Source organism: Elephantulus edwardii, unplaced genomic scaffold (assembly GCF_000299155.1).
Source record: "Elephantulus edwardii isolate Elephantulus edwardi_28Jun2011 unplaced genomic scaffold, EleEdw1.0 scaffold00137, whole genome shotgun sequence".
In the NCBI taxonomy this organism is placed as follows: domain Eukaryota; kingdom Metazoa; phylum Chordata; class Mammalia; order Macroscelidea; family Macroscelididae; genus Elephantulus; species Elephantulus edwardii.
In genome coordinates, this window is record NW_006399887.1 from 7780296 (window position 1) to 7794759 (window position 14464).

Here is a 14464-nt window from a genome sequence, read left to right on the forward strand (position 1 = left end):
GGAGGGGAAGACCCTCTATGAGATGGATTGATTCGGTGACTGGGGTAATCGGGGTGGGTGTATCAGAGGCAGTGTGGTTGGCGCAGGATAGAGCAGGGCTGTTGTGCATAGGGTCGCTATGAGTCGCAAACGACTCGACGGCACTTAACAACAACAACAACAACATTATACAAATCAAGGTCCTCTTGAGAATATTATTAATTCATGCAAATTTTCCTATTTAAGTATGAGAAAATAGTTTGGTATATCCCTATAGGGGACAAATTGAAAGTATCTGATATTCTTATAATTACACTTAAGACATAAACTAGGAAGTCTGTTTCTCAGTATATATCTCAGAGAAGTATATATTTTGGTAAAACTAAACAAAAAAAAAATAATCATCTCTGAGTCAGAACAAACTCATAGCTCACATCTCCAGTAGGTCTCAGAAGCTGTATATGATCTGATTGGAGTTTTTCCACCTTTTCCCACAGAGCTGCTGGTGGAATGAAGAGGTCAGATCTTTTAAAGGCCTTTCAGTCAGGAGGGAAACTCTACAGATTACACTATCAAATATGAACACTAATATTAGTAGCAGCTGTGCTAGTAAAGTTGTTGTTGTTATGTACCATCAAGTCGCTTGCGACTCATAGTGACCCTATGTACAACAGGCCTAAACCCTGCTTTTTCCTGTGCCAACCTCATTGTATCCAACACACCTACTCCCGCATGCCAATCACTGAATCGATCCATCTCATCAAGGATCTTCCCCTCCAGCACTGTCCCTCCACCCTCCCCAGCATGACGTCCCTCTCCAAGGACTGGTCCCTCCTTGCAACAAGCTCAAAGTATGTCAGACAAGACTTCAGAATCCTTGACTCCAAAGAGCAGCCTGGTTTCACCCTCTCCTGGACAAACCTGTTTGCTCTCCTAGCAGTCCATGGTCTACTAAACACTCTTCTCCAGCACCACAGCTTAAAGGCATCAATTCTCTTTTTATCATCCCTAGTCACTGTGCAGCTATCTGAAGCACAGCACACAACTGCGAAGACCATAGCCCAGATTAGGTGCACCTTAGTCTCCAGCCTGATGTCACTGCACTTGAGTACTCCAGAGAGGTTCCTGACAGCAGCTGACTTGCCTAATGCAGTTCGTCTCTTGATTTCCTGACTGCTGGTACCAAGAGTGTTTACTGTGGAGCCAAGCAAACCAAAATAGCCAACATAAAATACTCCAAATGTCTGCATTAATAAAATGGATGAGTAAATTTGGTACCTATTTTATGATTACTATAATTTTTATAACTACAGATAGTAGCATGAATGCCTTTCATCGCAAAATAAATTTCATTTGTGAAACTGAAAATTAAAAAAAAGAAGTGAGAAAGAATGTATATCACAAGGCTAGTATGAAATAGAGTTTAAAAATATTATTGTCAGAGACATATGCACAAGAAAATAAAACAAAATTTAAAAATCATAGAATTAAGGATAAGTACTAGAGTGTGTATATATGTATAAAAATTATATATATAAATATATATCTGTCAAAATTATATATCAATAATATATATATAAATTATGTGTGTGTGTATATATATATGTACATATATATACACACACATAAAAATTGGGCTCAAGCACAGCAGAGATAGAAAATGACACAGAATTAGGGGAGGCTATGGTCTTTTGCATGTAGTCTTTATGAGTTAGAGTTGCTTCAAGGTAATAATCTATACACTTAAATTTGTTCTTTTCTAGATGGATACCCTAAGAATGAAATTGAATATAAATGGAAAAAGCCCTCTGTAGAAGTGGCTGATCCTAAATATTGGAGATTATATCAATTTGCATTTGTAGGGTTACGAAACTCAACTGAAATCTCTCACACAATCTCAGGTAAAGAGGTTTTAAATCTATTGCTTGAATTCTATAATTTTGCATATTTATAACCAAAATCAGAAAGTAATTGTGTTTTTCTTTCTCTAGGAGATTATATTATCATGACAATTTTCTTTGATCTGAGCAGACGGATGGGATATTTTACCATTCAGACCTACATTCCATGTATTCTAACAGTTGTACTTTCTTGGGTGTCTTTTTGGATCAATAAAGATGCAGTACCTGCTAGAACATCACTGGGTAGGCCATATGATACTACAGTCTTATAAGCCTTTAAAGATACATGTTTATAACTTAATATATTAGAAATAATTCAAAAGGCTAATACAGTATTGTGTTGAAAGTGATATACATTTGTAAAAGTATTAAATAAATGGCAAAGAACTTGTAATCTCATGAAATTCTTTTTCCATTTAGTGAAGGTCAAAAGAAGATAGTAACAAGAATTGATATATGAAAATAACACATAATCTTAGCATTACATTTAGAGTAACATTTTAATTTACTTTTCCATTTAGTTTTTCTTTATTTTTTTCTTTCTAGTCAAATCAGTAAGCATTTGTTGACTGATATGCATCTAAATTCCTCTCCTCTTACAATGATGATAATTCACAGAAGAAACATGGAGCTCTAGGGTTTCTGAACTCAATAAAATATTGTTCTTTTTCTGTGGTTATTTTCTAGTTCCTTGTGGAATGATGTCTATTAAAAAGTTAATTTGTAATTCATACGTAGACTTTTATTGTGCTAGTTTGATAATTTACCTCAGTATTTTTAATAATATAAGAAATTTTCCATTATTGAACTCATTGCGTTTGAGTCAGAACCAACTCATAGGTCCATTGGGTTTTTTACTGGGGACATTTTCCATCTTTTTCCTGCAGAGCCTCTGGTGGATGAAAATTTTCAGGGAAGAAAAGCTTTTGGGCTATCACCTCTGCTGTCCACAGACCACCACCTCTCCATAAGAAAATAAGTGACAAACTATTATATATTTGTTTAAAACAAAATTACTTTATTTTTATTTAAATATAAAAGAGAATATATCAATTGATTTATTTCCAAGTTCTAGATGAGACACAATTTATACCTCTGATAATTGTATTCTAAAAATATAAAATATTACAACAGCTTCTGTTTTCCAACATAAAGGGGGGTTTTTAAAAATATGTTTTATAGGATAATTGGTGAACAATTACATTTAATAAGTACAATAAAATGTAAAACACACAGAAGTGTCAAGGAGGAAGCCTGAGGCACCTGGCTCTATATTTAAATACAATTCACTTATGAATCTAAACAGAAGTGTAGGCATAGTATGTGAAAAAAAATTTACTCATATTTGGTTTCCGATACTAAACTATTTTCTGCTCTAAGATGTATATGATATTAGTTTCATAGCTTGCTATTATTAATATGATGTAAACACTGACTCTTTAAGTGTTATTCCCATTTTTCCCCTGTAGAATTTGAATGCATTATTTTCGCCATATACCAGAATGCAAAGAAAGAAGTTTAACTGTGGAATTGCTCTATTTTTATAAGAAATCATTCTTTTTATATATTGACATGCTGCTTTGAGCTTATTCAGGGGCTCTGCTACTGAAAAATTTGTTGATAATTCTTTCTGTAATCATTATAACCCAGAAAACCCTGTTGAATAGTTCTACTTTGTAATAGAAGGTCACTGTGAGTCACAACACAATAATCTCAATGACATCCAAAATAAAGCACACGAATGTTATACCTGGTGTTTTAGTGACTAGTGAAGAGGAATTAAGAAGCTTTGCTAAAGTTATAGTTTTAGTAGGCAAAGAGCTGAAGGTTGAATGTGAGTTTCCCTGTGTTAATTCAAAGCCATCACAATTACGTCATCCTTATTTTTTGTTTTACCTTAATTTATACAGAAATTAAAGTCATGTAAAAGGAGTTGTTAGAGCACAGTTCAGTGGAAAATTGAAGTGAAAAAGGATTGTCATCTTACAAAGGAACTATTGTTGCAGCCATATTTTTTTTTATTGTAGATGTTTCCCCACTAAAGTTATTGACCAAATTAAATAGAATTTGGAAATCTATTTAGAATTTTGATCATAAGCAAATATATGCAGTTGTGGTGAGAAAAAAAAATTAAAAAATTATGCCTGTTTAAATGTTGTGTAAGATCGACAACAGTAAGAACTGTGAGAAAGACAATAGGTCGAGACTGACAACTTCAGATGCATACACACCAGTTATAGGGAACATTGATAGTTTTGTTTAAATCGTCGGTGTTTAGAAGAGGGTGTGCATGCGCAAAATGAAGTTTATTATATAGTTAAAGAACACTACGGATACTTGAAAAGCAATACAGGCAAAACTGTGACCCACTCTTCCTGGATTGAATAACTTGTTCATGATACTAATGAAGAGAGAAGAAAGTTCCAGATACTTTAGACTCTTCACTTACAAAATTTTTTCTTCTTCTCAGATCTTTTAGATAACAGGATTAGGACAGGGATAAGGCATACACATAAATGCATACTTATACTAGAACTCTCTTGCACACTTTCCCAATTCTTTATGTTGCATTTTTTCCAACTATGAATATTTTTATTTTAAAAATATCCCCTTGCTATACTGGCATTTGTGTTCTTTACTCTTTGAGACTGACAAATCCAAGGTATCATACTTGTTTAGATTCTTTTAGTCATTGCTATTGAGTTAAAACCAACTCATAGCTGATTCTCCAGTGGTTTCTAAGAGGCTGCAAATCACATGAAAGATTGTCCATCTTTCACCAATGGAAAATTTGATGGAATTGAGCCATCTGCCTTTGAGAAGGAAGCACAAGTTTTTATCCACTAGGCCGCTAGTGCTTCCTGATTTAAATTATACATACTGGAAAACTTCCAGGAACTCCTGAGATACAAATGTAATCTCCGCTACTCCACACTTTCCTCAGGTAAAAGGCTGCTGTTGTTGTTATTATGTGCCATCAGTCACCTGCAACTCATAGAGACCCTATGAACAATAGTGCTGAATCCTACCTTTATCCTGAGCCAATCTCAATACTCTCTGACAGACCTAATCCAATTACCCCAGCCACTAAATTACTCCATCTCATCCTCTCCTGTGCTGTCTCTCCACCAAAGCTTTATGTCCTTCTCTGAGGACTGCTCTCTCCTGGTCATGTGCCCAAAGTATATGAGACGTAGCTTCAAAATCTTTGCCTTGAAGGAGCAGCTTGGTTTCACTCTATCATGCACAGACCTGTTTATTCTCCTGGAAGCCCACAGTATGTTCAGACTTCTCCAGCACCACAATGCCAAGGCATTGGTTTCTTGCTTTGAAGAAGTGAAACTTACTTTAGTTTTGGTGCTATGTTTTGTATGACTTCAATTCTTAATAGCAACTAATGATCTAAGATGACTGCTCCCATTCTGGTCATTATATTCCAACAAGAACTAATGAGGAAGAGGGAAAGGCGTGCCTTTTGTATCTTTATCGTTATCTTTTAGACATCCCTTATCCCTTTCTTATCTCCCTTAATTTTTCTCTTCTTGACTTCAACCACATGGTTGCATAGCTGGAAAGGAGGTTGGAAAATACAACTGCTCTTCTATGCAGTTAAGTATCTAAATAAATTTTGGAGATTCTGCTACCATGACTGTGAATAAAATGAATTGACACTGTGACTGTAACAATGGGCTGGAACTTACCAGAGATTATGAATTTGGAGCAGGATAGGGAAAGAATCATGTCAGTTGTTCATAATGTCACTATAAGTCTTAGTCAATTAGATGACACTTAACAATAACAACGCTATTATGAGGGAATGAAGGATTCTGGTGGGGAGACATTTTTGCAGTTCTAAGTAATTTAAATAATTAAAATTCACTCAGACACAGAAAGAGGATATAAAATACGATGTAGCTATGGTTACTAGTAATTTTTTCTGTAAATTACTGGCAATCATATCTTTTGTTCTCATTGTTTATTTCCTCTTACATCATTGCCAAACAAGACAAGGGGATAAAAGTGGTCTTTTAAATTACCCGTTATTTGTCTTTTCTTAAAAAAAAAAAAAATAAATTCTCCTTCTTCTCTTTCTCCCTCTCTATAGGTATCACTACAGTTCTGACCATGACAACTCTGAGTACAATTGCCAGGAAGTCTTTACCTAAAGTTTCTTACGTGACTGCAATGGATCTCTTTGTTTCCGTTTGCTTCATTTTTGTTTTTGCAGCCTTGATGGAATATGGAACTTTGCATTATTTTACAAGCAACAAAAAAGGAAAGACTACAAGAAACAGGAAGCAAAAACCCAAGACCTCAGTAAGTAAAAAAAAAAAATTCCATTTCATCAACACCATGCTGTCCAGAGATCCTGGCCTGAATACATTTTCGTAGGATATGGGGAATTGAAATTAAAATTTCTTAAAATATGAGGATGTGAAACATCAACAAAGAAATACAATTGAGGTCAAGCTAGAGTAATTAACATTGACCACCAAGAGAAATATATTTATATTATTACTTCGAAAAGATTTTTGGATGATCCTTGGAAACAGTAAAACTATAAAACTTTTCTTTGCATCTAGAATATTAATTAAAATTTCTTTATGATTCTGGGGTTTTTTTAGGACATGGGCTTCTGATACTATGTGGCTCTGAAAATTAACTTTTGAGAGCTAAAATTGTCACTGTGTTGCTAACATCTAATGACTTTGAAAATCATGAACTAGAAAATTCCTTCTGATTTCTTTATCATTTTACTGCTTTACTTCTCTTGATCTACATAACATCAAGTCACTGTTACAATTGATTGTAATATATTTAAACATGAAAAGATTGACTATATTTTATTTTTATAATGATAGTTATAATAATCTTAAAATCATGTCAAATACTTAATGAATATTCTTATCCTTTCTCTCAGCTTTTTGTATGCACAATTTCACTTTTGCCAGGAGAAGTTTTACGAGTGTAAGCTTAGTATCTTGCACAAGAACAGACTTAGTCACTGAAGAACCTAAGTAAGAGTCAAACCTGATTTTTTTTTAACATGAGAGCTGAAGTTTCTAAACTCTCCTTTCGCATTGCTTATTCTTATTGCTGTAAATTGCTATTATGCTGTCTCTAACCTTACGTTGGTCTTTTATATAACAGAACAAAATATCGTTTAACTCTTGTATTAGTCTCATGACTTAAGCAATATTTTGTTCTGTTATATAAATGACCAACGTAAGGTTAGAGACAGGGTAACATGCCTCTGGCAACTCTATGAACTTTGGTAAATGATGACTGTTATAGAAAGGCTTCAAGCCTTTTGTTCATAGGATCTCTATGAGAGCTTGACTCAAAAGCAATCAACAACAACAACTACTGCTCTCATTGTTGGTATGCATGATTGGTTGGTATGACTCACTCTGTAGTAGCTGTTTCAAAGCATCTTGTGATTATTCCCCTCAACTTTGTCTTAGCTTAACTAGCCATAACATACCTTTCTGGCTATTGACTTTTCCTGGTAATAGGTCAAAATGAAATGACTCAGTGTCCTGGCATTCTTACAGCTGTGGAGTTTTCTGGTTGTTACTTATGACAAAAATTTATTTCCTTAACTTGAAATCCATGCTATAGTTTATAGTCACAGAGAGATAACACAAGTCACAGTTACTACTTCTTCTGTTTTTCTTTCTTATTGTCCACTTCTCTTGTATATATGAGTCAATTGAAAACGTCATGGTTTGGTATAGGTGCATTTTAGTAATTTAAGTAACATCTTTGTTTAAAAATGTTCTAAGATTCTATTGGGGTTTTTTATTTTTTGCAGCAGATTTTCCAATGCAGTACAACATTTGATTTTTTTTTTTTTGTTCCAAATAGAACAAAACACTTGACAACTTCAATTTTTTTCCCTGCATTTATTGTAATGTTGCTTTTTGGCTCACCTATGAAGATTTTAATTTTCTTCCTGTTCAGATTTAATCCATACTGAAAGCTGTACTCTTTAACTTTTGTTAGAAAGTACTTTAAGTCATCTCCTATTTTGACAAGCAAAGTTTGTTATTTGGATATCAGCTTTTTTTGATTATCAGCTTTTAGGCTATTAATAAGTCTTCCTGTCATACTGATTTCAGCTTCTTTATATAATCTTGAATTATAGGTTATTTGTTCAGCATACAGATTGAATAAGAAAAAAAAAGACAGCCACGTTGACATATCTTCAATTTCTAACCCAGGATTCTATCCTTGTTCTGTTTGAATGCCTACCTCTTGATACATATGCAGATTTCTTATGACCTAATAAATGATTTTTGAATTCTCATTCTTTACAATGTTATCCATAATGTTATTGTTTTTCTATGTTGTGGAGTCAGAACTAACTCATAACTGGCCCTGTAATGTGTCTTCAGAGGCCACAAATTACACAGATGGAGATTTCCCATTATTTTTACACTAGGAGAAGCTAGTAGATTCAAACCACTTTCTTTCAGGTTGATAGTGCACCTCCTTACTACTGAACCACTAAAGTTGCTGTGTTATCTATATAGGGGTAAGCAGTATAGCTTTGTACCTGTATAACTAACAAGCATAGAAGAGTACATCATAGCTGATTCTATTAAGTGTTTAAACAACATGCTTGTTACAAACTATCCAAATAAATGAGAATGAAATAAATATAATTTTGTGGGTATAATCTTTGTAAACCTCAAGGGCCTGTGTCTTTAAGACTTGCAGATTGTTTTAATATTTTATTTAAATTTTAGAATTCGGTACTATTTATCTTCTCCTAATTTTAAAATTTCTTTCTTTGTAGAACCATCCTGTGCTTTTCAGTTATAATTATTTCTCATATTATACAATCAAAACCCAAAATATTCTCTATTTTTGATGTCACAATAATTCAGAATCCTTTGCTGATATTACTGATTGGAGAACTTGAAATGCACAGAATTAACTTTGACTTTCTGATACTATTTTTGTTTATATGTGATGCATTTTGTGCCTATTAAATATGTCATCATAGTACTTAGAGGTAGATTTTACCATTTATTGCCAACTTAGTAGGGAAAATATCATTATTTGTTCATTTTAAAACAAGAAGCAAATTGCAGTAGAGTATGTTCTGACATATGGAGACCCTGTGTGTGTTTCAGAGTGGAACTTTACTGTATAGGGAACTCCCTGACTGATGTCTTTGTAGTAGACTGCTGGGCATTTCTTCTGAGAACTAAAATCTTGAACCTTGTGCTTAGTAGCCAGATACATAAAATTTTTTATACCATGAGTCAGGTTTGTGTAACCCACGTAAATACACATGTATTCAATATGCTCTACTGTTCTTAGAGTTTTCAGAAGTCTGCTATTTAGGAATTGTATAGCCAATCCTACTTCCTAGTCTGTTTTGTTCTGGGAGCTCACCTCCTGTCTACCATGGGGAAACCTTGTAGCATTAGACACACTAGTGGCATCGCTTTTAGTGGCATAAAGAATCCACTAGTTATCTCGGTACTGCAAACTGATAGATAAGTGCTGTACCAGTTAGGACAGTTTTCTCCTCAAATACAATAAACTGACAACTTGTAACTCTAATAGCAAATCAGTCTTCACATCAACCTACTTTTAATCACAAAGGCCCCACCACCTGCTCTTAATTGGTTTAAACAAGAAGTTATCAGCCCAGAACTGATTGTTAATTAAATAAAAAGGATCAAACAGTCCTCAAATGAGTATTAATTTCATCAAAAAGATCAAATAGTAAACAACTGACTGTTAATCAAATACTAAAAAAATAAAAAAACCCACACAAACCTACCTTCTGGAATCCAACTGCTTCAAATCATAGGCTTGCAGCCTGACATCAACCAACTTTAATCACAAAGGCCCATCACTGGGTCCTAATCGGTTCAAACAAGAGGCTCCAATCCCACAAATGATTGTTAATGAAATTAACAGCCAGACACTGAAAATTTCAATGACTGACAGAAAATTTTAGGAATTACCACAACAGGAGCCAATAGTAATGAAGAAGGAAGTGGAAGTTGTATTGAAGACATTAGCAAAAAGTAAGGCCTCAGGAATCAATGGGATGCCGATAGACTTGTTTCCATTAGCAGATGCTGCCCTGGATGTGCTCACCAGCCTATGCTGGTGAAGGGAATTTGGAGGACAGCTGTCTGACAAATGGATTGGAAGAAGTCTATATTATTCCCATTCCCAATAAAGGGGTTCCAACAGAATGTGGAAAATATCAAACAACAACATTAATAGCACATGGAAGCAAATTACTATACTGAAGATCATTAAAAATGGCTAGATAGGAAACTTCCAGTAGTTCAGGCAGGATTTAGAAGAGTCTGAGTCTGTGATACCAGATATATAATTACTGTTATGAGATGGATCCTGGCTGAAAGTCAAGAATACCTGAAAAATGTGTAATTGTGCTTTATTGATTACACTTGCATTTGACTGTGTGAATCATCACAAGTTATGGCTAACATTGTGAAAAATGGGAATATCAGAGCACTTAATTAAGCTCATGTGAAACCTAAACCTAGAGGCCGTTGTGAACAGAGCAGGGGAACACTACATGGAATTAGGAAGGTAGTATGTCAGGGTGGTATTCTCTCTCCATATTTACTCAGTCTCTATGCTGAGCAAATTATTTGAGAAGTTGAACTTTATGAAAAAGAATGTGGCATCATGATTAGAGGGAGACTCATCAATAACCTGTGTTGTACAGATAACACAATCTTTCTTGATGAAAGTGAGGATGACTTGAAGCACTTGTTGCAGATCAAAGAATAAACCTTCAATATGGATTGCATCTCAACCTTGAGAAATTAAAAATACTTAATACTCAACAGATAAGCAACATCATGATAGATGGAGAAAAGATGGAAGCTGTTAACAACTTCATCTTACTTACATCCATAATCAAAACTCTTGATACCAATAGTCAGCAAATCAGGAGACATATCACACTGTAAGTCTGACCTCTCCAGTTATTGAGGAGTAATGATGCCAGTTTGAGGACTAAGTGCATCAGATTCAGGTCATGGTCTTTCTAATCATTTGCTAGCATCTGAGAACCCGACAATGAATAAGGATTTCAGAAGAAAGGTTGATGCCTTCAAGGTGTGTGCTCGAATGGAGTACTGAACACCCCATGTACTGTCAAAAGTACAAAAAAATATGTGTTAAATAAAGTACAGCCAGAGTGCTCTTTGGAAGCAAAGGTGATAAAGCTTTGCCCCACCTACTTGAGGCATATTGCTTGGAAGGGCTGTTTTTCGGAGAGGGACATGATGCTTGGAAAGGCAAGAGGGTCGGCAAAAGAGATGAAGACACTCAACCTGTTGGATTGACATTGTAATTGTCACAAAGGGCTCTTCTGTGTTGAGAAGTGTGAGGATGGCACAGGATAGGACATGGTTCAGGTACGTAGCGTCACTATGGGTCATACTCAAATGACGGCACCTAACAAGAACAACAATATATATGCATATATAGAGATGCATATACATATAAAATACATGCATAGATACACGCACACATATGTATATGTATATGTATATGTATATGTATATGTATATGTATATGTATATGTATATGTATATGTATATAGTTTAATGGCAATAAGCTGTGCTCCAATCCTGAAGGCACATGATTCGAGGCAACCAACTGCTCCATGGAAGAAAGATAAACAATTTCACCTGTGTGATTAACTGCTTCTCAAAACCCACTGGAGGGTGAGCTACAAGTTTGTTCCAACTCTATGGTATACGCCCCCCTTATAGATTATGTGTGTGTGTATGTATATGTATATGTGTGTGTGTGTGTGTGTGTGTGTGTGTATACACCATATATGTTGTTGTTGTTGTTGATGACTGCCCTCCTTTAAGTATCACTCACAGTGACCCTATGAACAAAAGGCTTGAAACCCCTTTACAGCTATCGACATTTATCAAAGTTCATAGAGTTTCCAGAGGCACATTATTTAGGAAGTAGATGGTACTCCTGCTTCCAAACCTGCCATAGTATATTATTGTTGTGACGTGTAATTGAGTGGTCTGTGTACAGAAGATCTGATCCCTTCCCTGTCCTGAGCCGGTCTCACTAATTCCGACACACCAACCTCCGATTGCCCCAGTTACTGTAGCAATCCATCTCGTGCTGGGTCTCCCTCTCTCATGTTGTCTGTCCACCCTTCTGAGCATGATGTCCTCCTCCAAGGACTGATCTCTCCTGGCCATGCACCCAAAGTAAGTGATGTGCAGTTTCAAAATTATAGCCTCCAAGGGACACTTGGTTTCACCCTCTCCAAGACAGATCTATTTGCTTTCTTGGAAGTCCATGTTATGTTCAAGATTCTTTTCCAGAACTACAACTAGAAAGCATTTATTCTTCTTACAACTCACAGTGACCCTATGACAAACATATTTAAACCTTGTCCTATCCTGTGCCATCCTCATAATCTCTGATACACTCAGACCCATCACTGCAGTAAATGTGTCAATCCACCTAGTTGAGGATGTTCCTCTCCTTCCCCATCCCTTCACCTTTCCAAGCATGATGTTCATCTCCAAGTATAGATATCCTTGAAACATGTTCAGTGTATGTTATATGAAGCTTCATCACCTTTGCCTGTGAGGAGCACTCTGGCTGAACTTTTTCCAAGATATATCTACGTGTTCTTTTGGCAGTCTATGGACTATTTAGTATTTTTCTTCAGCAACATATTTCAAATGTGTCATTCTTCTATAACCTTTTCTTGTCCAGCTCTCAGGATAGCAAGTAACTGAAAAGAACATGACCCAAGTTACATACATGTTAATCCTCAAACTGGCATCATTGCCCTTCGTTAATTTGCAAAGATTACTGACTACAAACTTGTTTAGGTTGCAATGTGTCTTCTGATCTCCTGGACTGCTGGTACCAAACATTTGATTGTGGACCCAAGTAAGATAAAGTCATTGAAAGTCTCAACCTTTACTCCATTAATCATAATTTTACTTCTTAGTACAGTAATGAGGATTTTTTGTTTTTTGATATTGAGATGCAATACATTTTGAAGGTTGTAGTGTTTAACCTTCTGCAGCAAGTGTCTCAAGTCCTCCTCATCCTCGGCAAGCAAGATTGCTTCACTCTTCATCCACATGTTGTTATGTGCCATCAAGTCACTTGTGACTCATAATGACTCTATGTACAACTCTGAACCCTGCTCTGTGCTGAACCAACCTTATTGTCTCTGACATACCTAACCCCTTTACTCCAGTCACTGAATCAATCTAACTTATTGAGAGTCTTATTATGTTGTGCTGTCCCTCCACTCTCCCAAGCATGATGTCCCTCTCCAAGGACTGATCACTTCTTGCAACATGCCCAAATTATGTCAGAGGAAGCTTCAGAATCCTTGCCTCCAAGGAGCAGCCTGGTTTACCCCTCTCCACGATGAACCTGTTTGTTCTCCTAGCAGTCCATGGTATATTCAACACTCTTTTCCACCACCACAACTCAAAGATGTCAATTCTATTTCTATCATTCCTAGTTATTGTCCAGATTTCTGCTGCATACCAAGTAATTGCAAAGACAACTGCTAACAACCTCAATCTCTTCCCGCCTATTATAGTGCTGCCAATTGGATCACTGGTAAGAATCTTTGTATTCTTGATGTTGAGTTTCAATCCATATTGTAGACTACAGTCCTTGACCTTTTGAAGCAAGTGCTTCAAGTCTTCTTCAGTTTCAGCAAGCAAGGTTGTGTATCTGCATATCGTAGGTTGTTAATGAGTCTTTCTCCAATGTTGATGTCACACTCCTTCTCATAAAGCCCTGCTTCCCAAATGATTTGTCCTGCATACATATTGAAAAGATATGGGGATAGGATGCATCCCTGACACACTCCTTTCTTGATTTTGAATCATGCAGTGTTTTCTTGCTCTGTTCTGAGAACTGCTTCTTGACCCAAGTATAGGTTTCATATAAGCACTATCAGGTGTTTTGAGATTCCCATTTTCCTCAAGATTAGTCACAACTTATTGTGATCCACTCAGTCAATTGCCTTTGTATAGTCAATGAAACACAGATAGACATTGTTCTGGTATTCTCTGCTTTCTGCCAAGACCCATCTGACATTGGCAATAATGTCCCTAGTGCCACCACCATTATCCAGATTTTTGTTATGCGCTGTTAATGTAGTCATAGTCCACCCTAAATATTTTCAGTGAGTTGGAATGGACAATTTATTTCATTTTGATTAACTTATTTCACGTACCACATTTTCCTAGAGTTTGATCCATATTATATAATGTTTGAGAACTCATCTTACTTTATATGACTGAATACTATTCAATTGTATGTATGTACTACAATTTGTTTATGCATTCATCCATTAATGGACACTCCCTACCTTCTTCCTGTCCTTTTGATACTTATTTCTCTTCCTTCCTTCTTTCTTTCTTTTATTCCTTCCTTATACTTTCTTTCCTTTTCACTTTTTGTGAATATCAATACAATGTTGGTATATTTTTCATCCAACCTACGTAACTGTGATTTCATTTCTACTTGAAAGATTTATTAATATAATGTATAGATCA

General features: G+C 35.6%; 1 protein-coding gene across 1 annotated transcript in view; it reads left to right on the top strand.

Annotated features, from left to right (window-relative positions):
• GABRG1 (gamma-aminobutyric acid (GABA) A receptor, gamma 1) overlaps positions 1-14464 on the top strand; it is a 210847-nt gene that overhangs the window by 177841 nt on the left and 18542 nt on the right. Inside the window, exons 6-8 of the mRNA XM_006894172.1 lie at positions 1743-1880; positions 1971-2123; positions 5986-6197. Coding sequence (XP_006894234.1) covers positions 1743-1880; positions 1971-2123; positions 5986-6197 — 503 coding nt within the window. The remainder of the gene's footprint in view (positions 1-1742; positions 1881-1970; positions 2124-5985; positions 6198-14464) is intronic.